The sequence below is a fragment of the Grammomys surdaster genome, unplaced genomic scaffold, assembly GCF_004785775.1.
Source record: "Grammomys surdaster isolate TR1022 unplaced genomic scaffold, NIH_TR_1.0 64, whole genome shotgun sequence".
Classification (NCBI taxonomy): Eukaryota; Metazoa; Chordata; class Mammalia; order Rodentia; family Muridae; genus Grammomys; species Grammomys surdaster.
Genome location: NW_021604566.1, coordinates 3,227,990 through 3,253,350, shown reverse-complemented (window position 1 = coordinate 3,253,350; position 25,361 = coordinate 3,227,990). Strand labels below are relative to the sequence as shown.

The 25,361-nt window shown below is 39.0% G+C and overlaps 1 protein-coding gene across 1 annotated transcript in view; it reads left to right on the top strand.

Annotated features, from left to right (window-relative positions):
- Positions 1-25,361, top strand: part of Rab2a (RAB2A, member RAS oncogene family) — a 67,783-nt gene that overhangs the window by 22,320 nt on the left and 20,102 nt on the right. Inside the window, exons 3-6 of the mRNA XM_028769923.1 lie at positions 11,988-12,055; positions 16,295-16,377; positions 16,911-17,003; positions 20,338-20,449. Of these exons, the coding sequence (XP_028625756.1) occupies positions 11,988-12,055; positions 16,295-16,377; positions 16,911-17,003; positions 20,338-20,449 (356 nt within the window). The remainder of the gene's footprint in view (positions 1-11,987; positions 12,056-16,294; positions 16,378-16,910; positions 17,004-20,337; positions 20,450-25,361) is intronic.

Below are 25,361 nucleotides of genomic sequence, written 5' to 3'. Positions count from 1 at the left end.
CAAATAGTTGTACAGATAGAGTAGTGTTGCCCTTAATAGTTAATGCAGAGTCTCATGACTGGTCAAAGTGCTGAGAATAAGTAAGTGACTATCAGTGCTCAGTCCTTAGTGGGACATCTATATCAAACATCCATCCCCAAGCCCCTGGTTTACATAAAAGAGGTAGTAGGAGAAAAAAGTAAGAATTAGAAGATGGAGAAGATTGCTGGAAGCAATATCTCCTGGACACAACATAACCATTTTACTCATGAACTCACTGCAGCTCTGGTGACTTAGACAAGATCAAGCAAACAAGATGTCAATGTTCCAATAGGTAGCACTAAAGTAATTGGTCTCAGAGGTTAAAGAATGGAGAGGACTCGCATCTGGAAAGGGGATGCATTTGGCAGTGGGGACAGAGAATTAGGGGTGTGTATGATCAATATACATTGTTTATGTTATGTTTTCTAAAGCATGATATGAGGCCACGGGAGAGGGGTCCATGCTGAGACATCCTCCTGAGGTAACATCCATACAACAGGCCTAGTATAAAAGGAAGTTTATTTGGGACCAGGAAAGGGAGTCTGGAGAAGGAGTAGAGGCAGAGAAAAGAAGGGGACAGAGAAGACAGGAAGAGAGAGGAGAGAAAGAGGAGAAAAGGCCAGCCGGGGATACAAAGGAAGAAAGATAACGGAGAGGAAAGATTGGGGGAGAGGAGGGAGGCCAAAAAGGCCTTTTATAGTGATAAAACGCATATACCTGGCTGTTGCTACCAAACTGTTGGACAGACCCTCAAGGAAATGCTAGCAGTTTACATATATGAAATTGTCAAAGAGTAAAAGATACTTTTTAAAAAGATGAATTAGTTGCTTTTTCTATTGCTGTGATAAAATATCATGAGCAAGGAAACTTACAGAAGAAAGTATTTGGATGGGCTTATGGTTCCAAAGGGTTAGGTTGCTGATGGTGGAGTAAAGGCATCATAGCAAGAACAGCAGAAAGCTCATTTCCTGAAGCCCGTGCAGGAGGGAATGAGTACACTAGGAGGGAGTGACACAAGCCTTTTGAAACCTCAAAGCCATACATACTTCCTAATCCTTCCTAAACAGTTACACCAACTAGGGACCAAGTATTCAGATGTGAGCCTATGAAGGCTGTTCTCATTCAAACCATCACAACAGAAAGACTATATCAACAGGAATATCCATAATCCACTTATTTGTATAATTTCTAGTCAATAAAATGATAATGGGTGGAATTGGTAATACTGTTTAAATCTAGTTCCATGGCTTATTTTTTTAATTGGATATTCTATTTATTTACATTTCAGATGTCATCCTCTTTCCCCATTTCCCCTCCCTAGAACTATCCCATTCACCCTCCCCCTTTTTGATTTTATACCATTTTATTTACATGCAAGTATTAAGGTCAGTTCTAGGTTGAGGGTCTAGCAATACAGTAGATGCAAATAGTCAAGGAACAAGCAAGACAATAAACACAGATAGTCGAAGAACAAGCAAGGTAATAAACAAAATTCCTTGAACACTCCCATGATCACTATTTCTAAGGGCTTATCAGGATGGCCAAAATATCTGAGATAACTTCCCTGTCCTAGCCCAAAGTCATTTTCATGTCTGAAACCTAGTTCCTTGTTCTATTCTAAAATTTAGATTCCTGCCTGAAATTATTTCTTTGTTCCAGCCTAATGTCAGATTCCTGCCTGAAGCCTACTTCCTTGTCCTTGGCCAATGTCAAATGGGAAATAGAAGGAGGTGGATCTCTGTGAGTTCAAGACCAGCCAGAACTATATAGTGAAACCCTTAAAAACAGACAAAACAACAAAAGAAAGAATTTAGTTGGGAACTTGCTTAGAGTGTTAGAGGATGAGTCAGTGACCATCATTATGGGCAGCATGGTGGCAGATAGGAAGGCATGCCACTGGATAAGTAGGTAAACGTTTACATCCTGATATTCAAGTTGTGGGGAGGGAGAGACTAGACCTGAAGTAGCTTTTAAAACCTCAAAGTCCATCCCCAGTGACACCTCCTCCAACAAAGCCACACCTAATCCTTCTCAAAATAGTTCCAGAATCTTAAAACCAAGCATTCAAATTATGAGCAAACTACCACACTAGCTATCATATTTTTACATGTTCTATTATAGTCAGTTCTATACTCTTTATAAATCTCTTCCCCGAGCTTATGGTTTCTATCAGTTTGCTTTCTCAACCTTTTCTCTTGCTTTTCTCTAACCCTTGGAGACAGTGTGTCCTTTTGAGGCTTAGCTGTTTGCTCTCCACTGAATGCCCAGTACTTTTTATTCCTCAGAGCTTCTCTTCTCAGTATGGAATTGTCTTGCCACCGCTGCTTATTTCTAAACTGTTCATATCCCAGACTGTAGCTCCCAGTTATAGTAAATGAAATTGTGTATCTATTATTGTAAGTATTTTTATTCAGAAAAGACACAGAAATGCTGGGAAACAGACAAAATGAGTTTTGGTGTAATATCCAGCACCAATTTAGGTAGTGAATGAATAAGTCATGCTTTAAAACTTTATGGTCACGATTGTTTTTCCTAAAAAGCTAACATAACCTTATGGAGGATGGATGTGGTCATTTCAGCTTATATGTGCTTTGTTCAGGGAAACTGCATTCAGTGAGTTGGAATATTTGCTAAGTGTCTTCATGCTGTTGCATAGATGGGTTTGCCCCATGGATAGTGACTTATTTAAGTTTGGGCTGTGACTATAGTGGTTTGAATGAGAATGTTTCCCAAAGGCTCACATATTTGAATGCTTAGTCACTGGGGAGTACAACTGTTTGAGAATGATTGTAAAGACTAGAGGGTGTACCCTTGTTAGAGTGGGTCTGGATGAACTTGGAGGTTTAAAAAGCTCATGACAGGCCCAGTCTTTCTCTCCCTGCTGATTGCCTGTGGATCAGGATGTAACGTTCTCAGTTACTGTCCAGTGCCATGTCTGTCTGCTTCCCACCATGATGATAATGGACTAACCTTCTGAATTAAGCAAGCCCCCAGTTAAATGCTTTCTCTTACAAGAGATGCCTTGATCAGGCTGTCTCTTCACAGCAATAAAACACTAACTGAGACAGTGACTAAAAAAGTGTTAAATAGCAGAGGGCTTGAGAGGTGTTTCCATTGTTAAGAGTGCATGCTGTGCAATCATGAGGACCAGAGTTCTATCCCAGTACCCACAGACACTCTCTTTGGACTTCCATGCCCACACAGGGATGCATACCTGCACATATTCTAAATACACTCACAGACACATTTACACACAAGTAAATCTTTCATTAAATATTAAAGATTAGGTTAGTGTGTTATATTAGGGTTCTCTAGAGTAACAACTTATAGAATATATATATATATATATACATATACATATACATATACATATACATATATATATATATATATATATATATAATTACTTACTGGCTGTCGTCCAGCTAACCCAACAAATGAGTAGCTTTGGATGGGAGGTCCAAGAGTCCAATAGTTTTTCAGTTGACAAGGCTGGATGTCTTAACTGGTCTTAAGACTATGCTGGAATCTGAAAGAAGTAGGGTCTACTGCCAGTGAAGAAATGGACTTGTTAGTGAGGGCAAGAGCAAGTAGGAAAGAGCAAGGATTCCCTCATTCCTCACAGGTGTGACCAGCCATTTTGGGATTTTAGTTGATTCCAGATGTTGTTAAATTGACAACCACAGTGGCCTTCATGGTTAGGGAATAGTCTCATATGTTGTTTATCCTTTGTTTCTAGGAATTGTTAAGATAAACCAAAACAGCTGTTTATAAATAGTTTCATGGATCGAATTGCATTAAAAAATCTAGAGGCCAGCCTGGACCATCATCATGGATATGATATAGAAATGTAAACATATGAGTTAAATACTGATTACAGACTTCATCAGGTCTGCTGCTCTCGGTCCTTCTTTTTATCTGCTGCAGTTGACCTGGATATTCTACATCAGCTGCCCAGTATCCAAATCACAGCCAGAACCTTGCTTACACTGATACTTAGAACCACTCAATCATTTCAGTTTCATACATTTCTCTCATCTTTTAAGTCCGTTCTTCTAGATCCCAGTGCCACCTGTAATCCATTGGTCGCACCATCTTGTCACTCATCTTCTCACTTCCTGTTTGCCAGGCTAAGTATAATTACCATTCCTGCATGCACTTCTGTTCCCTCTTCCCTCCCTATCCCCTCTGTTTCTATATTCTTTTCTACACGTGTCCCATTAGACATGGCTGGAGAAAAACCTGCGAGCTAACAAGTCCCATTTTTTATTTCTTAGATACCAGCTCAAGGGAACGTTCTGTATTGCCTGATAGTTGTACCTTATTTTCATTTGTTTGTAAAGCTGTACCATATTTTCTTATATTTAACCATGCAATACTTTCTCTATTTTCACTCTCATTGATTACCTTGGTTTGTATTTCATTCAGAAAAAAAATGGGCAAGTCATCTGTGACATAAAAAAGTGATTGTATGAGAGAAAGGGAATATTTTGATAGGGATAAAGAGTGGTTAAGTACCAGGCCATGGTTGATACTAAAGATGAAAGAAAGCAGAAAAAAAAAAACCATAAAAAGTAGTAGAAACCCGAGGAAGAACAATATTTATAAGCTCAATTGTGTGGTTTCTGCTGGAGTAGGTCTTGTTTGTGGCTCTCATAACCGCTTTGAGTTCATGAATGTAACAATCCAAGTTCAATGTAAGCATCTACAGTGTCTCCCCTTATAGACTGTCTGTAGTAAGTTTCATGATGACCACAGAGCTGTTCACAGCATTTAGTGACATTAAGAGGCCATTTAGGAATAAGAACTCTTCAGTATTTTATCCTTTGCTCCATGACTGATTTTGAGTATATAGTATTTTAGCCATTATTGAAAAAATAAATTCTATTTCTACCTGATATACATGATCTCGGAAATCGCAAACATGAGTCCTTGTGTGTGTGTGCTCAGGCACACATCTCTTCAGATCCGAAGACAATTTTACACAAGAAGATTTTTCTTGGGATTTGCCATCCATGGAAGACACATGTGTAGTCATAATACAGTTGGCACAAGTCTACTTAAAACTCTGTGAATCAGTGGCTTAATATATTTAAAGAGATGACAGCCAGAGTTTGTTACATTTATTTTAGGACCATCTTAGTTGCTGTAGTAGCCTTACTCTGAGCACAGTGTGCTTACAAGCCTTGTTCTAACTTTTTTTTGTTGTTATTGTTATTTAAATATTTATTGTTATAGTTAAATAAGTATTCAAGATATTTTAGAAGTACAGAAATTGACCAGTTCCTCGTGGGTTCCATAAGGAAGTGTCCACTTGTGAAAGGCCCTAAAATATATATTCATATTCATTCATATGAAGTTGTGGTCCAGGGTGGAGCCTAGACACCTGTGTTTTCTACATTAAAGAGATAACACAGAACAAACAAATGTGGAATAGTGCTTAGCATGCTTACTTAAGTGAGTCAAGTCCCTATGCTTTCAAGCTAGCTCCTTTCTCTTTTCTTTTTTCTTTTTTGTTTTAATGGATATTTTATTTATTTACATTTCAGATGCCCTTCTTTCCCCATTTCCCCTCCCTAGAAACCCCTACCTCATTCCACCTCCTCCTTTTTGATATTTGGAACTTAAGGAAAAGTGCAATTTAATTCTCTCAAAGAGCACCTCACCACCCATTTTGAACTTTTGCACAAGAAATAAATGACCCCTTTTCCATGTCAGAGCAGATTGTCCAAATGGAGTCTGAAGTATGAGAATTTAACCAAAAAGTTTTACTCTTCATTAAAGCATTAAGCAGTGCATACCATACATACAGTATATTCAACTGTTGATCACACTAGTAGAGACTCTTTAAGCATAGCATTCATTTGACTTGAGAAGACTCACACTCTTCATACTGTACAGAGTCTATTCTAGCTTCCAACAAGGAATCTTTCAGATTCTTTCAAAACACACCAAATAAATGCAGGCCGAAGGAACTTCTATGATATTTTGATGAACAGGGACTAAAAATTTTGATACCAGGGAATAAACAATGGAGTCTTTTAAAAAAAATGGGCAAGTCAAAAAAGTTTTTCACAAGTTCCCAGCAGCTCCACCTTAAGAAGCCTTTGCCCAGAACAGCTAACTCCCTGCTGTTGTGGAGGGACTCTGCAGATCCAAACAGCAGGCTCACAGATGCCTGCCTACCTTAGGGATTCTTTTTCTCTCCAGGCATCATTAATTTTTCAGTCTAAGGGATTATTTTTCATGACCATTTTTCTTGCTTTCATTTTAACAAATTTCTCACAAAAAGTTATCCTCATTTTCTATCCTTGGTGTCCCTGTCTGTCTCCCCCCCCCCCCCATTTCCCATTTCCCTTCCCTTTTATTTGTAAGTGGTGTTGGTTTTTCTGAGACAAGTTCTCATATAGCCCAATGTGGTCTTAGATTCAATGTATAGCTGAGGATGGCCTTGAACTCTTGATCTTCTTGTCTACACTTTCCAAGTGAAAGAATCATAGGTTTAAAGAACCCTTTTCTTTTCACCCTGGCTTTTATTCAACTTGCTGTTTTCCAATTTTGTCAATCAAAATAACAAAAAAAGTGGCTATCACAATTTTTAAATTTTTAAATGATTATTATGAATATGTTGTAGGCCTGTAAGTGTTTATGTGATTGAGGGCTCCTGCTGCCAAGCCTAGCAACCCGAGTTTAATCCCAAGGACTCATAGTGAAAGGAGAGAAATATCTTCTTGAAGTTTTCTCTGGTTCTCTCCATGCCCTGTGTGAGATACACACACACACACACACACACACACAACACATATGCATATAGAGATAAATAAAAAATGTTGGCTTATCTGTTGACTTCTTTAAAGGGTTTTTATGCTGTTGGGTGGTGGTTTTATATGTGTCTCTAGCCAGAAGAGATATTTTTAAAAAGTATATATGCTATGAATATACACGTGTGTGTAGATGAGCAGATGTGAAAGCATAATTTTTAGTTTTACATTTTTCTTTTATTTTTTATTTATTTATTTATTTATTTATTTTAATGTTAATCAAAGGCTTTATAAGTTTGGTAATGCTCAATAACAAGATAACCATACAATCAGAAGTGTAACCCAACCTAGATATACCAACTATCCTTGACTGGCAGAAACAGTCTCCATGTTCCTCCCCCCACCCCACCCCCCTTTCTCTGTCTCTTAGCTCCTCCTCCTCTCCTTACTCCTCCTCCTCCTCTTCTCCTTACTCCTCCTCCTCTTCTCCTTACTCCTCCCACCATTACTCCCCCTACATATCACCCCTCCTGTTAAGATAAAACTTTTCTCTCAAAATACAATTAGAACATAACTATACCAATTTGTATCAGTAAGGTACAAGAGAGACCTAATACCCAGTCCATCATTCTGTTGACTAACCAGAGCCTCTGTCATCTCTCCTAACTAAAAGACTTAGTTCTGAACCTGGCTTTTTTCTTGGCTTTAGAATGAATGTCAGCTGAAAACCATCCTCTCATGTATTTTCTCTCAAAGTAAATAGCCAGGATTGGCTATGAGACTATAAGTCAACGCCATCAGAAATCCAGAATGAGTGAATTAACTGAAATTATGGGAAGCACAAAGCATAGCTTCTGGAACTTAGACAATTTATAGAGACCGCTGAACACCTGGACAGTCCCTGTACTACAAAATGTTGGAGTATCCGATCTTCAGCCTTCTGGCCCAGTATCATCTGACAGACCTAGTGATGCAGAATTACTAAGGGCTGATTACTCTGTCTTGGCAGATATAATCAGTCGACTATTCCACAAGTGTGTCGTTTTCAGGACAATAATTTGTAGATGAAAAGAGGCAATTCTTGCCTAGTGGCTGTCTCACCACAACTAGAGTAACTCCAAAGATGCTCAATTTCTTCTTAGAATCCAGGACAGGAAGCGGTCAGGAACAGACAGGTCTCTAATCAAAATGAACCTTAATGCAGAAATGTTTGTAACATCAATTCTGTGGACTTCTGACGTTTTGAAAACCAACTATCCATGTAAGACAATCTGGACTGTTGTCTGTTAACTCCTCTCAGCTATTTCTAAATAAAATATAGAAAACACCCTAACAATAAACTCAGAGCCATGAATTTGCTATAGGCCCTTAACTCACATGCTAACCATCTCAAATCAGTTTTTAAAAAGTTAAAGAGGCCGAGCGGTGGTGGCACACGCCTTTAATCCCAGCACTTGGGAGGCAGAGGGAGGTGGATTTCTGAGTTCGAGGCCAGCCTGGTCTACAGAGTGAGTTCCAGGACAGCCAGGGCTATACAGAGAAACCCTGTCTCGAAAAACAAAACAAGGGGGCTGGAGAGATGGCTCAGCGGTTAAGAGCACTGACTGCTCTTCCAGAGGTCCTGAGTTCAAATCCCAGCAACCACATGGTGGCTCACAACCACCCATAACGAGATTCGATGCCCTCTTCTGGTGTATCTGAAGACAGCTACAGTGTACTCATAAATAAAATAAATAAACAAATCTTTAAAAAAAAAAAAAAAGAAAGAAAAAGAAAAACAAAACAAAACAAAAAAAAGTTAAAACAAGGACTGGGCCTTGTATTCCTAAATATATTATATAGGCACAATGCCTATGAGAGTAACAATATTAGTCTCACTTCTATATCAATAAGAAACTCGTACCAATGAAAAGCTTAAATTTGAAATCAAAGTAAATTTTGTACCATTTAAGAAATTATAACTTCAGCTTAATAATAATTATACAGATTTCTACCAATACATTATGGCTATGCAATAAATCCTAGCTATTCCTCCCTGTTCCAACAAAACCACTACTTTTCCCTAGAAAGACAGCCCAATATTAACCACCTCAGTCCCCAAGCCCAGGGAATAGGGGTGCCGACTCTTCATTAACTTCTTTAAGGTGATTATGGGCGTTGAGATATTAGAAGGGGGGGAGAGTAAATTGATAAGCCTCTGACATCTGTGTCTTCACTGCATTCAGCTGGAATTCCAGGACATCAGAGGTTCGAGCAGGTCTGCTCAGCTTGCTTGATGAGTAGATACATCAAGGCTGTGTATTCTGCAATACACAATTCTCAAAACAAATTTTAGTATCAAGATATTTTTTGTTTGAATTCTGGAATCTAGTCTTCTGGTGGCCTGTCTCTATCATATCTAATCCATATTATTCTGGGAGTTTCTATGAGGATGTGCTCCCACCATCCTCCCATTCCCACCTCCCTGCTCTCAACTTCCCCAACACTAGGGAGTCCAAACTATTGGGTACCACTTCCACTGATGCTTAACAAGGCCACCCTCAACTACCTATACAGGTGGAGCCATGAGTCCCTACCTTTGTGTTCTTGGGCTGGAGGTTTTAGAATGGCTACTCCAGCTTGTTTCTTAGTACCATTTGCTTGAAAATTTGTTTTCCAACCTTTTACTCTAAGGTAGTGTCTGTCTTTGTCACTGTGGTGGTTTCCTGTATGCAACAAAATGCTGAGTCCTGTTTACATATCCAGTCCATTAGCCTATGTCTTTTTATTGAGGAATTGAGTCCATTGATGTTAAGAGATATTAAGGAACAGTGATTGTTGCTTCCTGTTATTTTTGTTGTTAGAAGTGGAATTATCTTTGCGTGGCTATCTTCTGGAAGAAGATTGCTTTCTTGCTCTGTCTAGGGTATAATTTCCCTCTTTGTATTGGAGTTTTCCCCCTAATATCCTTTGTAATGCCGGGTTTGTGGAAAGATATTGTGTAAATTTGGTTTTGTCATGGAATATCTTGGTTTCTCCATCTATGGTAATTGAGAGTTTTTCTGGGTATAGTAGCCTGGGCTGGTATTTGTGTTCTCTAAGGGTCTGTATGATGTCCGTCCAGGATCTTCTGGCTTTTATAGTCTCTGGTGAGAAGTCTGGTGTAATTCTTATAGGTCTGCCTTTATATGTTACTTGGCCTTTTTCCCTTACTGCTTTTAATATTCTTTCTTTGTTTTGTGCATTTGGTGTTTTGATTATTATGTGACAGAAGGAATTTCTTTTCTGGTGTAGTCTATTTGGTGTTCTGTAGGCTTCTTGTATGTTTATGGGCTTCTTGTTCTTTAGGTTAGGGAAGTTTTCTTCTATAATTTTGTTGAAAATATTCATTGGCCCTTTAAGTTGGGAATCTTTACCCTCATCTATACCTATGATCCTTAGGTTTGGTCTTCTCATTGTGTCCTGGACTTCCTGGATGTTTTGTGTTAAGAACTTTTTGCATTTTGTGTTTTCTTTGACAGCTGGGTCGATATTTTCTATGGTATCTTCTGCACCTGAGATTCTCTCTTCTATCTCTTGTATTCTGTTGGTGATACTTGCATCTATGACTCCTGATTTTTTTTTCCTAGGTTTTCTATCTCCAGGGTAGTCTCCCTTTGTGATTTCTTTATTGTTTCTACCTCCATTTTTATGTCCTGGATGGATTTGTTCAATTCCTTCACCTGTTTGGTTGTGTTCTCTTATAATTGTTTAAGGAATTTTTGTGTTTCCTCTTTAAGGGCTTCTACCTGTTTACCTGTGTTCTCAAATTCTTTGAGAGTGTTATTTTGTCCTTCTTAAAGTCCTCTACCATCATTATTAGAAGTGGTTTTAAATCTGAATCTTGCTTTCCTGGTGATATGGGGAATTCAGGACTTTCTAGTATGGGAGAACTAGGTTCTAATGATGCCAAGTACACTGGGTTGCTGATGCTTATGTTCTTGCGCTTGCCTTTTGCCATCTGGATCACCTTAGTGCTATCTGCCCTGTCTCTGACTGGAGCCTGTCTATTATCTTGGTTGTTTCAGAACTGTGTGGGGTGGGTGTTACAACTTGGATTAGAGCTGGGGCCCAAGATCTGCTCAGTGCTCAGGCCCAGACCGGAAGGAACCAGTGCTCTGGGCCAGAAGTGAATTCCTAGATCCTAGTGGGTCCCAGTTACTCCCTGTTTGGGGCGGGTGTTGCTCCTTACCTAAGATGCTGCCTGGGTTAGAGCTCCTGGGAGGCCCGCTTCCTCTTGGTTTTGTGAGATTGGGTGCAAGAGCAGCCTCCCGGGATCTGCTCAGTGCTCGGGCCCAGACCGGAAGGAGTTTTACATTTTTCATTCTAATACCTCACGACTCCCGTGTCTCTCTTCTCTAGAGTTCCAATATTTCTGAGCCTGTAAATCATGAGTATAACTATTAGTTTCTAGGTATTGACTGTATGCATCCCAAGAATAGAATAAGTATTAAAACATCAAGTGAAAACCATTGCAAGCTGTATATCTTAGGATACAAATTATCTTTCTAGCTCATCTCCTGAATTCAACTAAAAGGATTTGTAAGGTGCTAATATTTTCTTGTTTGCTTTGCTTTTTGGAAGAGGATTTCATCTAACACAGGCTGGTTCCAGTCATGTAACTGAGGATGGCCTTGAACTCCTGATTCTCCAACCTCTCAGTATTGCCTTTACAGGCATTACCATGCCTAACTGTAATTGCGATTTTTTTTTCTTTTTTCTTTTTGAGACAGGGTCTTTATGTATAGTCTTAGCTATCCTAGAACTCACTTTGAAGGCTAAGCTAACTTTGAAGTCAGAAAAATCCACGTGCAGAGCCTCCCATGGATGATAAAAGGCATGCACCAACATGCCCAGATCTGTCATTTATTTTTTTTAAACATGTGGTTTTGCTGTGTGGTCTAGATGGCCTAAAACTCACAGGAATCCTTCCTGCTTTAGCTTTGCAAGTGCTAGGAGTACAGAGCTGGATGTACAGAGTAGTAAAACATGCTCTAGAATCTTGAATATTTAGACTCTAGATGATAGTGATTTGGTTTAAGTGATAACTTCCAGAGTACCTATGACTTAGCAAAGTTAACAGATGTGTTTATCACATATCTCCAAAACAAGCATTCTGTATTTTAATAGTCAAGTGTGAAATATTTCACTTAGTTCTTTTAACAAATTGTTTTCTGTTTCATTCAGGTGTAGAGTTTGGTGCTCGAATGATAACGATTGATGGGAAACAGATAAAACTCCAGATCTGGGACACAGTAAGTGTAGCATTTATAAGAGTGCCTTTGCATGCTTCGGTAAGGTTAAATATGTTAGACACCAAATTTCTACAGCCTTGAAATGAAAGGGACTAGAAAAGATTGTTCTTAATATTTAGTGATTTCAACAGGTAAATGTGCCTGCAGGAACTGATAGACAAATCTGTGTGAATCCTTAGGCCTTATGATCTAATCAAAATGCTTGAGGAACTGTATATATGTATAGTTTTTTAATGTTTGCTTATTTTTATGTATCTGTGTGTTTGCATGAGTATATATGTATGCTACACATGTGCAGGGGCCCATTGGATGCCCTAGAACTAGAGTTACAGATAGTTGTGAACTGTCATGTGGGTACTGGGAACCAAACCCAGGGTCATCTGTAAGAACAGCAGCTGCTGTCAACCATGGAACCATGTCTCCAGCCCCTCATTATTGTATTTTTAAGAAAAATAATCAAGTCTAGACTTTTAAAAAGAGTGTGATGTAAACATAAAAATACCACTATTATATAGTTATTGATCCTGAGAGCTTACTAGTTTAAGTTTGATTCAGTCCTGATCACCAGAAGCTTCTTAACTTAATATCCTATTTCCACCACTTCCCATTTGATGAACTAATGCTACACATAATCTATATGGTTTTAAATGATGTTTTCTAATATGAACCCAGAATAAGAAAATGATTTGAATTTATAAACATTATTCTAATTACTGCCTACCTTTGTGAACCTTCTTACAATATACTCAGTAACCTTTCTTTCTTTCTTTCTTTCTTTCTTTCTTTCTTTCTTTCTTTTCTTTCTTTCTTTCTTTCTTTCTTTCTTTCTTTCTTTCTTTCTTTTTTTTTTTTCGAGACAGGGTTTCTCAAATTCAGAAATCCGCCTGCCTCTGCCTCCCAAATGCTGGGGTTAAAGGCATGTGCCACCACTGCCCGGCTGTTTGTGTTTTTTTGTTTGGTTGTTTATTAGTTTGTTTGTTTGGCTAGTTGTTGTGTTTTCTTTTGAGATAGGATTTCTCTGTGTAGCTCTGGCTGTCCTAGAACTAGTTCTGTAGGCCAGGCTGGCCTTGAACTCAGAGATCTTCCTGCTTGTGCCACCTGAGTGATGGGATTAAAAGTGCCCCACCACAGCTTGTATCTGTAAGTGTTTCTACTGCTAGCCTAAAATGTCTTAACACTGCATGTGCTACATGTATGCATTGGTGTGCATGTAGGTATTTGGGGATGCCAGAGGTCGATGTCAGGTATTTTCCTTGATCATGGCCCACCTTGGTTTTCTCTTGTTTGTGTCAGAGTCTGGAGCTCGTCACTTGTACTAGGCTGGCCAGTGAGTTTCAGGGATTCCCCACTTTACCTCCAAAGTCTTGGGATTATATGCATACCACCATACCAAGCTTTTTACATGAAGACTGGGAATCAGGTCCCCACACTTGTGAGACAGGCACCATACCAACTGAGTTGTGTCCCTGGCCCAACATTTTTTTTGACTTAGATTTTCTCAGGCTACATGACTTCAAATCAAAACTACATGGAAAACCTGGACACAGCAGCACATGCCTCTAATCTTTGCACTTGGGAGGATAGAAGCAGAAAGATCAGGAATTGAAGATCATTCTCAGATGTATAGGAATTAGAGGCCAGTGTAGACTACATTAGACTTTGCCTCAGAGAAAAAAATGGAAAGAAAAAAAAACCTACATGGAAGGGCTCGAAAGTATGTATCTCATAGATCAAGAGCTTGCCTAGAATTCGTAAGTCTTAGATCTACCTCTCACATCTTAAAAGAAGGAAGGCAGGAAAGAAAAAGCATGATAAAGAGAAAAATAATATATACAAAGTCTTTCTCTCTTAGAGATTTAAAAGTATGATCTCCAGTTGTCTTAGTTAGGGTTTCATTGGAGTGAAAAGACATGACCAAGGCAACTCATATAAAGGCAAACATTTCATTGGGGGTGGCTTTCAGTTTTAGAGGTTCGGTCCATTATCATCATGGTGGGAAGTATGCAGGCAGAGGAGTCAAGAGTTTTACATCTTGATCTGCAGGCAGCAGGAGGGTACTGTCCTCGGCCTGTAACCAAGAGAGGCCCTTTTCTGCACTGGGCAGAGCTTGATCAGGAGATCAAGGCCAGCCTGGGATATGGGAGACTCATAATCAAAAGAAATTGTTTTCTTCCCACACTCTATGTTTTAGTCACCGTATATTAGGATGTTGTTATTTAGTATATACTCATTTCCACTCCTTCCAAATTTTTAAAATAACTTTTTCTTACAAAATTTTCATATCTACATATTTTCTTTTTACTTTCTTTTTAAATTTTGTTCTTCTTTACATAGCTAGAGTTTTATTGTTAGGTGAATGGCTAACCAACAGAAGTATGTATTACAAATCTAAAGTACTGAATGGATAGATCTTTGGGAACAATCAAGATAACACATTAAAGTGCCTTCTATAAACACACTTAGGTTAGCCCTGCTGGGACTAAAGAGGAAGTGCATTTGAGCATTGTATTCATTTCATTTGATCAATAGTGTTAAGACAAAACCACATGGAAGTGCTTTTGGATGTGTGAGGAGAGAAAGATGAATGTGGAGTATAGTAGCCAAGCCCCTCCACTTTGTGAGACCTGGAGAGTTTGAACTGATCCTCTAAAGAATAGAAAGTGATAGGTGGAGGGGAAAGAATAGGTTTTTAGGAAGGGAATAAGAGAAACAACCATAGAGATATTTTGAATATTGGTGATACCAATAGGAATAAAATTAGCTTTATGAGCCTGTGTGTGTGTGTGTGTTGCTTGTTGTTGTTGTTGTTGTGTTTGAGACATAGTCTCTTGTAGCCCAGGCTAATCTAGAACTCACTTTATGTCTTAGGATAGCCTAAGCGCAACAGCCATCCTACCTCAGCCTTCCAGGTAGTAGTATGGCAGGCATGAGTTGCTGTGGCTGTTGTACTTTCTAGGGCTTTGTTTGTTTGTTTAACTTCAAACCGTGTGAAAGGAACTGGTTGGGTTTTGTTTGTTTTTCCATACAATGGCTTTTGTGCTCTCTCTCAGCAGAAGACATTTTAAGTATTAGAGCTGGGTCCTGGGAGAGGACTTGTTAACTTAGATCTGAGAGTTATTGTTGGATGGGCTGGGCCCCTTGTGTGCAGTGGTATACTGACCGTTTTATGCATGTGGCTAAGACACTTGATTCTACAGTTTCCTTCAGCATGCTTTCTCTGAGTGCTGAGTACCAGTCCCAGTTCTAGGCACTGAGAGAGAGTGACATTCAAGGCAGGGAATATTCTTGAAGGGTCAGCAAGAGAAGATATTGGAACAAACCAGAACAAGATAGAAAGACTTTATATTTACACCAGAAATTCAAGACTCAGAACATGAAAACCTAAATGTCTTTCAAATTCATATATTTTAAGTACAAAAAATTATGTCTATAGTTATAGCCTTCCTCAGCCTTGCTTAGCAGAATGTTAATACTTTGAAATAGAAAAATTATTGAACTGGACTTAACCTCTGGTGCCTGTTTCACAGGATATAAAGATGACATTTACATCCGGTTGCCTCTTGACAAGCATTATATATCAGACGCAGAGGAAATTGATTGTGTGAAGAAAAATTATATAAATTCAATTCAGAACCTTTTTCTGTTTTTCATAATAAAATGATTGCTCAAAGAATTCTGTCTTGTGGCTGTTGAAAGCCCACTGCAGTTTATGGTATAACTGATAAAATCTGCATCCTTGGCCTACTGACAACCTTTCCACCAGCAGATGGTGGGCGTAAAGATGTCATTCATCATTTATTTACAATGGGCTTTATTTATTCTAGTGTCAACAGCTGCCCCAGGGAGTGGGTTATTGAATTCAAATGTGAGGCTCTGGGTTATTTGCTTCCTTTCAAATTTGTCTTCAAGGCTTAGTTGCTAGGAGTCCATTCTGTGCTCTAATAATGATTCATGTATTGTGAAGCCATTCAGTAAATTGGGTTGTCAGGGATTGCCAAAAAGGGTTAGGGGTCTTGTTTGGGAGTGGGAGAGGAGTGGGAATTGCCGCCTGTGCATCCTGATGATTGGAGCAATAGTGCTGTTATTATATGATTTTTTTCCTAAGACTAGTGAAGTTTTCTCCTCTGTTTATGACTGCCTTTCCTTTATGTTTAATATGTAATATATTAACACGTAACATGGAAATGTAAAAAGGATATCACTTTAAAGGAAACTTTGCAACCTTTTGTTTCTTCACAGGCAGGGCAAGAGTCCTTTCGTTCTATCACAAGGTCATATTACAGAGGTGCAGCGGGGGCTTTACTAGTGTATGATATTACAAGGTAAGTCTGTGTTAGTTTTTCAGCTCCGTTCAAGGAGACTGTTTCTAAATAAGTGTGATTACTAGCAATAACACTATAAAGCCTTTATGCTTTAGCTACTCATCTTTTTGTTTTTGTTTTTGTTTTTCTGTTTTTTGTTTTGTTTTTTGTTTTTTTGAGACAGGGTTTTTCTGTGTAGCCCTGGCTGTCCTGTTAGCTACTCATCTTTAAAACTGTGTCTTGAATCAAATTTATTATGTATTCTCAAAATCTGCAGCTCAATTCATTCTTATTTAAATAAGGACCCCAAATTGATCAATTTGGTGCTATTATATGGTCATTGAAATTTTCTAAACTGTGCTAACAGTTGTATTTATTCTAACTGAAATATAATCAGTGAGCATTAAACCCAAATACCGTGCTTTAAATGAGGTTCTCATAGTATGAGTGGCTGTGGCTAACATGGTTAATGTTTAGAGAATGTAGACAGCTTATTTATTGTGTACTATGAGGAGAAATATTGAAAACTGTAATCACATACTGTTTATGTTTAGGAGAGACACGTTCAACCACTTGACAACCTGGTTAGAAGATGCCCGTCAGCATTCCAATTCCAATATGGTCATCATGCTTATTGGAAATAAAAGGTAAAAGGAGTAACTTAGAGCTTAGCTTGCATTAGTAGTGAGTGATGTGGTTACTCTTTGTGACTACTTTTCCTGTAGATTTGTCTGCATGAAAGTTACTGGCTTCTTAAGTTTAAGTTTAAAGTTTTATTTAAATCCTGAGTATTTCTTTAGATCTTACTGTTATTGGGTGTTTTGTTCCTTGGTTTTTGTTGCCCTCTGGTTCTTAGGAGAGTGGTGGCTGTGTGTTGCCTGGTAGGAAATTCTAAGATCTTTCTAGGCGTGACCACTGTTGGTTCCAGGTAGAATGTGTTTGTAGGTACTGGGAAGTGACACTTAGGAATGGGGATGGGCTAGCAGAGGGCTGAGGGAGTCTACAGGAGGGAGGAAAAGAGCGTTCTGCCAGGACTTGCTTAGTTCCTTGGGAATGGGAGCAGAGAGTGAGGACATGCCAAGTCAGGTGGACCGCTAAGGAGCTGGTGATTGGATTTTGAGGATGGAGGGAGAGGTGAAGATCTGCAGTTAGCCTGTCTGCTTCTCGTGCTGGAATGGACTTTGGATTCCTAGGGAGTGTCTTCTGGAGTTGGAGGCTGGCATAAAGCAATGAGTGAGGGGAGGGAAATTTGGAGGGGAAGATCTTTGTGATCCTCTGGGGAAAGGGGCAGAGATTGAGGAGAGGCTGAAGCAGGTGGTCTGCTACAGAGGACTGGATGTGACTCGGGGATTAGGTTTAGAGGAGCTGAGGGGAGAGCTAGCTTTTCTGCTTCCCTAACTGGACTGGCCTGTGAGTTCCCAGGAGTGCCTGCAGGGGATGGGAGCTGGGGTAAATCAAGAGTAGGGGAAGCTACCTGTAGGGGAAGATCTGTGTGAGGGGGGGATAGCCTCAGCATGTGGTCAACTGCAGAGCTAGGGATGAGACTGGATGACTGGATTTGGAGGGAGGGAGGGAAAGGGGGAGATCTGTATTTAGCCTATCTGCTTTCCTGGCTGGAGTGGTCACCAAACAGTATTTTTAAGTGGTAGAAGTAGAATTCATTTGTTCTTCAGGGTTATAAAATATATACTGTGGGCAGATAATATATTTAGAAAAGTAAAATGATAATTTAATAACAAGCGTGTTCAAGTTTTTAATCTCATTAATTAGTGAAGAAACCAGTTACATATCTGGCCAGTCCAAAAGAGAACACAGAATACTACACATTCATATAAGGAATGCCAAATGAATTTACAGACAGTTGAACACTAAAGGGGATCCATGGGCTGATAATTGTAGTTCACACCTCCTGCACTGCTATTAGTAGAAACTATTATGTTATTATCAGTTTTCACAAATAAACTTCTGTCTCTACAGTCTTTGAAAAATTGTGAAATGTGGTAGCAGAAGTGGGAAATTATAACACTGAATAAATATATTGGGGGGAATTACATCTTTTTATCAGACTAAAAAGATGGGTAAGTATGGAGACCCAGCCCACACAAGGCTGAAGCAGACCATGCCTCTTCAGGCTACACAGTGAGACCTTGTTTTAAAAACAAACACCAGTATAAGCAAAGAGAAAGGAAAACAGTAACATCAGAAGCTACTGATTTTGTTTTGGGAAACTGAGAACTGTGTCTCTATGTGCCTGTGGCCTGAAGCTGACAATCCTCCTGTCTTAACCTTCTCAGTGCTGAGATTACAGGTGTGCACCACCATGCCTGGCTGTAAAAATAGAAAGTATTCTTTGAGAAAATAAGTAAAATAGATTGTGATCACATTATCAGAATCAGAACATGTGATATTACTACAGATCCCTCTGGTACTAAAAGAAGACGAGAATGCTGTGAACAAACTGAATAGAGAGCACATGCCACATTCACGAGTCTTAAGACTGTGTTTCATGTATCTCAGGCTGACTTCAAATTCACTCTGTAGCCAAGGGTGCCTCCTGTCCTCCCTCACCCCCAAATGCTGGAAATATAAGCATGAGCCACCACATCTAGCTTATGAAAACTAAGTACTTTTAAGATAGTTAGTTGTTCACTGTATCTTTTAGGTTAGTCATAATTGGTTTTAAAATGTATTTTTTAATGTGAAAACTGTAGTCTAATCATAGCAACTTAGAGAAACAAAATTGGAAGATCTACTGCTTTTACTAATATAGATTTTGAAATATTTGTTGTGTTGTTGAATGGGGAGGACAGGTTCTGGTTGGTTGTTTTTGTTTTGTGTTTGTACAAAGTCTCTCTAGTTGGCCTAGAACTTACTCTGTAGAGCACATGCTGTTCTTGACCTTGCAGTGAGCTGCTGCCTGTCTTCCATGCTGAGACTAGAGGTATACACCCCTGTTCCCCCATGCTGAGACTAGAGGTATACACCACTGTTCCCAGCAAGGTTTATAAGGCTTTTATAACCACAGTGGTGCTTTGGTCAGTCAGTTTTCTGTTATGAGAAAAATACCTATCTGAAAATCAAGTGGGAAAAGGTTTCATTAGATTGCTAGTTACTGTTTCTTTGGGTGTATGGCAAATGCAGGACACTGTGGCAAAAGCTCTTGACAAAAGAACTGGTCACTTTGAGATGGCCAGGAAAAATAGGAATGTAACTCAGCAATAAAAAGGAATGAACTATTGCTATGTATTCAGAATATTACAGTAAGTGAAAGACAAACAGACCAACTAGCCAACTATGTCAACTATGTTTCATAAACACTAATAGTTAAGGTTTTGAACTTTTATAATAGAGCATGCATAAAAAACTCTTTCCTGCACTAATCTAATTCTTTATGAAGAAAACTGCAAGGAGATCACCCAGGCTCAGACTTCTGTTTGTCCCTGCCCATGTCCTACTGGTTCTGCTTTAAGAAGAAACTGAGGATTAAACCAAGATAAATAATCTAATTCCCATTTCTTTAACACTTAGGATTTTACAGAGTTTCCTATAACTTTGGGAAGTTGGATGGCAGATATTTTTATCTCATTTTTAGAAACTCGGGCACTGTGGACAGTGGATGAGGTGATGGGGTTAGTTCTCCTTTTAAACTGTTATCCTTAGTAACTTTCTGCTTTGGTAACCCACTCTGAAGATGGGATACCATACCAAGTTGCCTTCCTGCTACTGCTATAAGTATCTTACCATTCTGGAACTCAGAGTTGGAATATGTTTCTGCTGGAATTCAAGTCACTTGAAAGTAGGCGATGTATTTCAAACATGTTGACCTTCATAACACCCTGAATAATGCAGCTAATTATTATGTATGAAACTTTTGAAAAATGGTCTGTGTGATGTTGAGTTCCGTGGTACATTTTCTACTGACTGATTCCTCTATTTGTACTATGTTATTTACTAACACAACTCTTTCTCTTCTGTGCTCAGTGACTTAGAATCTAGGAGAGAAGTGAAAAAGGAAGAAGGTGAAGCTTTTGCACGAGAGCATGGACTTATCTTCATGGAAACTTCTGCCAAGACTGCTTCTAACGTAGAAGAGGTAAGTTAATGAGGGCCTCATCCATTGGCTTATAGGTATATTCCATAGACCTTAACATTTTTTTTACTGGTCTTTATTTTATAAGCTTAAGTTTCTAGTACTTGTTGAATATTAAAGTAAAACAGTTGCTATCTGACTTTTTGCATTGTCTTCTGAAGCCCTGTGCCCTGCATGTGTCATGTGTCAGTATATCCGTGTGCAGTATCACTTATCACTTCATGAGAATCCTGCTGTCTGTCTTTAGTGGGTGAAAATGATATTATCTCATTTTTGTTGGTCTAATCATCCTGAACTGTTTGTTTTCTGAATACATTTTTATGCTATATTATTTACACTATACTACACTACACTAGAAGATTAGCATACCTATATTTTGTATTTTATCAAAAGAGGAAATGAGGCTAAGAAAGAAGTCTACTTGAAGTAATGCTGAATTGCTTCCTCATGAATGAGAGCAGCTTATAAAAATGACTGAAAGGGGCCCTAGAAAAAACAGTGGCTGGAAGAGCTTATTGTTTTAAGTATAGCTGAGGAAAGGGCCCTGTGCATCAGCTAGCATAGCACATTAGACATAGTATTTCATTATTAAATATTAAGTTTTCTAATTAACCCTTGCTTAGTTAAAATTCTACTGCTGTAAAGAAACACCATGACCAAGGCAACTCTTATAAAGAACAACATTTAATTGGGGCTGGCTTACAGGTTCAGAGGTTAAGTCCATTATCATCAAGGCAGGAGCATGAGGGAGGAGCTGAGAGTTCTGCATCTCATTCCCAAGGCAAACAGGAGAAGACTGACTGGCTTCCAGGCAGCTAGGACTAGGGTCTTAAAGCCCATTCCTACTCCAATCAGGCCACACCTAATCCAGCAAGACCACAACTCCTATTAGTGCCAATCCCTGGGCTAAGCATATACAAACCATCACAACCCTTGAATCCAAAAATTAACTGTAGTAATTCTGTGACACTGCTTTATTCAATGAAGAATTCTTGGTACCATAGACTTATCTATGCTTGATGAGGAACCCTGTGATGTTTCTAAACGAATTTTATACAGGCACTAACTAGTGCTTGTTAGTCGAAGTAATTACAGCTTGAACATACTTTTCTCTTCACACAGAACACCAAGTGAGAAATCTCTTCCACACTTTTGTCTGTCTTCAAGGAGAAATGTACACACACACACACACACACACACACTTTTATTTATATATATATAAAACTATCTGTTTCAGAGAGCTTCTCCTCTGTTGGCAGTGTTGTACTTGAAATCATAAGGCTAGTCTTTGGCGAGGAAGGGGTTCAGGACATCTAAGGCATAACTGATTAATGAAGAATCACACTGTGAGGTCAGATAACAAGGCTTCAATTCATGGAAAAAACTTTAGACTTCTAATTCTGCCTCCAATGCCTTTGTGTGCTTTTTTTCTTAACAAATACAGTGTTTATTTGTAAGCAGTAAATTGCTGTTGTCCTTTTTATTATTTGAAGGAAATGCTGTATTCCTATACTATACGTCTGTATAGAGAGAGACTAATTGTTTAATTTCATCTGAGCTGGAATTTGCCTTATAAGAAAATAGCATCTTACGTAATGATAAAAACTAATTTGCCTCTCAAAAGCTAAATATATTATGATGAAATATTTTAAGATGGACGACTATTACTGTAACATAAAAACAGGTGGAATCAAGAGGGACATAGAGATTAATAACCAAAATCCCAGCACTCAGGAGGCTGACTCAAGTAGAATTGCCATAAGTTTGATACTAACTTGGTAGCTAACTTCTGCTATTGAGAAGATAAGCTAGATTAACTTTTCCTGCTGACACATGCAACTGAGAAAAAGCCCAAAGTATCGGGAAAGGGGCCTCTAGATACAGCAGCCCCTAGAGAACTCTTAGGTTGCTCTTCTAGGCTGGAATGTGATAAAGTGCTTATCTGACTTACACGAGACCCCGGGCCAGATCCCCAGTACCACCAAAAAAGAAAGGGAGAAGGAAGGACAGAAGCTCTTAGTGAGATTCTGGCTACATAGTGAGTCTCTATTTCAAAAAACAGACAAGCAGGGGCTACAGAGATGGCTCAGCGGTTCAAAGTACTGGCTGCTCTTTCAGAGGTTCTGAGTTCAGTTCCTAGCACCCACATGATAGCCCACAACCATCTATAACTATAGTCCCATGGGATTTGATGCCTCTTCTGGTATACAGATGTACATGCATACAAAACACCCATATACATAAAAATACATAAATAAATAGATCTGGGGGGGGGGGCAAAAATTCACTGTACCCAGATATTACAGAAAAAAGAGGGACCATATCCACTACTAGAGTATTTTCCAGTATTACTTACCAGTAAAGAACTGGTAGCACCATTTTACAGTTAGAGTATCGACAGAGGAAGCAAAAAAAAAAAGAGGCCTAAATGCAATCCAGAGTCTTCCAATTTAGTCCTCAAAATTCCTAGCATCAGGTAGAAGATTCCAGGCATACCTACACCAGGAAGAGCCACATTGAATGAGTAAGAGAGGCTGGGTGTGTTGGCCTACAGCTGTAATCCTGTGCTGATTATATAAATAAACCTGAAGCCTGACTACCAAAAATTATAAAAATAATTTTTAGAACTTAAAACAATAATAATTGAAATAGGTAAATCTGATGTGTGGCTGATAAAAGAAATAGCAAATGGAATGATAATACAGTAGAAGCTGGAGCTAGGGAGATGGCTTAGGGCTTACAAGCATTGGCTGCTTCTCCAGAAGACCTGTATTCAATTCCCAGCACCTACATGGCAGATGGCTAACAGTTCCAGGGAGTGTGCTGCCTTCTAGCCTTTGTAGACAGTGTATGCACATGTACATGCATATAAGTAGGCAAAGCATCTATACATAACACAAAATAAAATTAAATCTTTTTCTTAACTTTTAAAACAATAGAAACTATCCAGTTTAAACTACAGTGATAGACTAGGGATGTGACTTAGTGGTATAGCATTCCCCAGTATACATTAAACCTTGTGTTTGATCCCTAGCATCCCAAAAAATACATTCTAAAGCAGATTCTGAACTGCAGGAAAAAAAATAGCCTGGGAGGAAGAATGAATAGTACCAAATAGACTTGTGGGATCATAACAAAGGTAGTTACGTATTATTAGTCTTAATACTAGCTAAATCCATAGCAAAAACAAAAAAACAAAACTCTGTTGGTCAAATTTCTGCAAATGAAAGAAAAAGAAAACTTAGAGTAATACCCCAGTTGGATTGGAGTGTGAGACACAGCAATTCAGGTGACAGCTTTCTCATCAAAAATCATAAGACAGGCTCTGTGGTTAGGAGCACTTGATGCTCTTTTAGAGGACTGAAGTTCAGTTTCCAGCATTTTTGTGGCAACTTACAAATATCTGTAACTCCAGTTCCAGGGGTTCCCCCACGCCCTTATCTGGCCTCCATGAGTATTGCACACATGTGGTGCACATCCATCCATCCAAAACACTCACATAAGAATTTTTCACAAGAAACCATGGGAACCAGAAGAAAATGACACACTTTTCAAGAGCTGAAAGCAAACAATTATTAATCTAGAATCTTGTACCTACAACAAAGTCTCTGAGAAATGAAGGAAAAATCAAGGCATTCTCAGATAAATAAATTTGTCAACTGCAACTCTACCATAGAAGAATGTCTATAGGAAATGAAATGATTAAAAAATGAAAGAAAAACAAAGCACAGATGAATATGGTGCACTGTTGAGTGTTATAAAGTATGTTTGATGGTTGACGTGAGCTTGTACAATGTAGTACCAGTGTAGGCAAAGGGACCAAAGATAACAAAGGAACATCATGGGAAGGAAAGTCTCCAAACTTCATTCAGTTTGATAAAAACAAGTGCACTAGTAGATGGTGGTTACTTATGTATGTATAATACAAAACCTGTGCTGCACTTGAAAGATGTTATAGAGATGCACAAGAAACAATATTTAAATCATAAGTCTAAAAATATCTAAATTACGGACTTCCGGTCTGGGCCCGAGCATAGAGCAGGTCCCAGGCGGCAGCTCCATACCCAACCCCAGAAAACCGAGAGAAAGAGGGACTCCCAGGAGCTTTAACTCAGGCAGCATCCCATGTAAAAATGAATCACCCGTGATGTCCGATGTTAGAAGTTCTAATCCAGATGCTGGCCTCCAAACTTATACTACTCAGACCTTTGAAGTGCCACTGACAAGAACATCAAACAGCTAGAGATTGACATCACTAATCTGAAGAAATCCCTCGTTTCGCTGTCTGAAGAGACCTCCTAAAATCGCAAAGATCCTTATTGGACTTGATTTACTCTAGTACAATAGAAAAGGCTGTATACAGCTCTTGACTGTGTACAACCCTCAAAGAAGAAGGTTGCCTTTACATAGACAAGACAAGGAGGGTTAAAGAGAGCATGAAATAGGTAGTGAAGGCCCTAAGAAAAATCAGAGAGAGAAAGAGACAGATGAATGCTGGTACAAGAATTGGTTTTCAGCCTCTCCAAGGTTATCAACCCTATTTCCTCCCATCTTGGGACCATTATTTGGGTTCTTTTTGCTTTTTTCTGCTGGTTCCTGGCCCTCAAATAGGTGGACTAACTCTGTGATACAACAGATAAATAATTTGGTAGCAAAACCTACTCAGATACATTATCATAAGTTAGCTATGGAGGACCACGAGACTCAAGATGAGGTTGTTACTTTATACAGGGTGTTTCCAAAACCCATCTCCACCCAACCTAAAAGGGGGGAATTCTGCCCCTAGACCAAGCAGAGAGGGGCCACCTAGAACCACCTCTGACAGGCGATCTGAATTCTTGCTTAGGCTCCGAGGCTAAGCACTGCACGGGAATATAAATAAAAGATAAAAGTATCTCTCTGGGTTCCCTGAGGG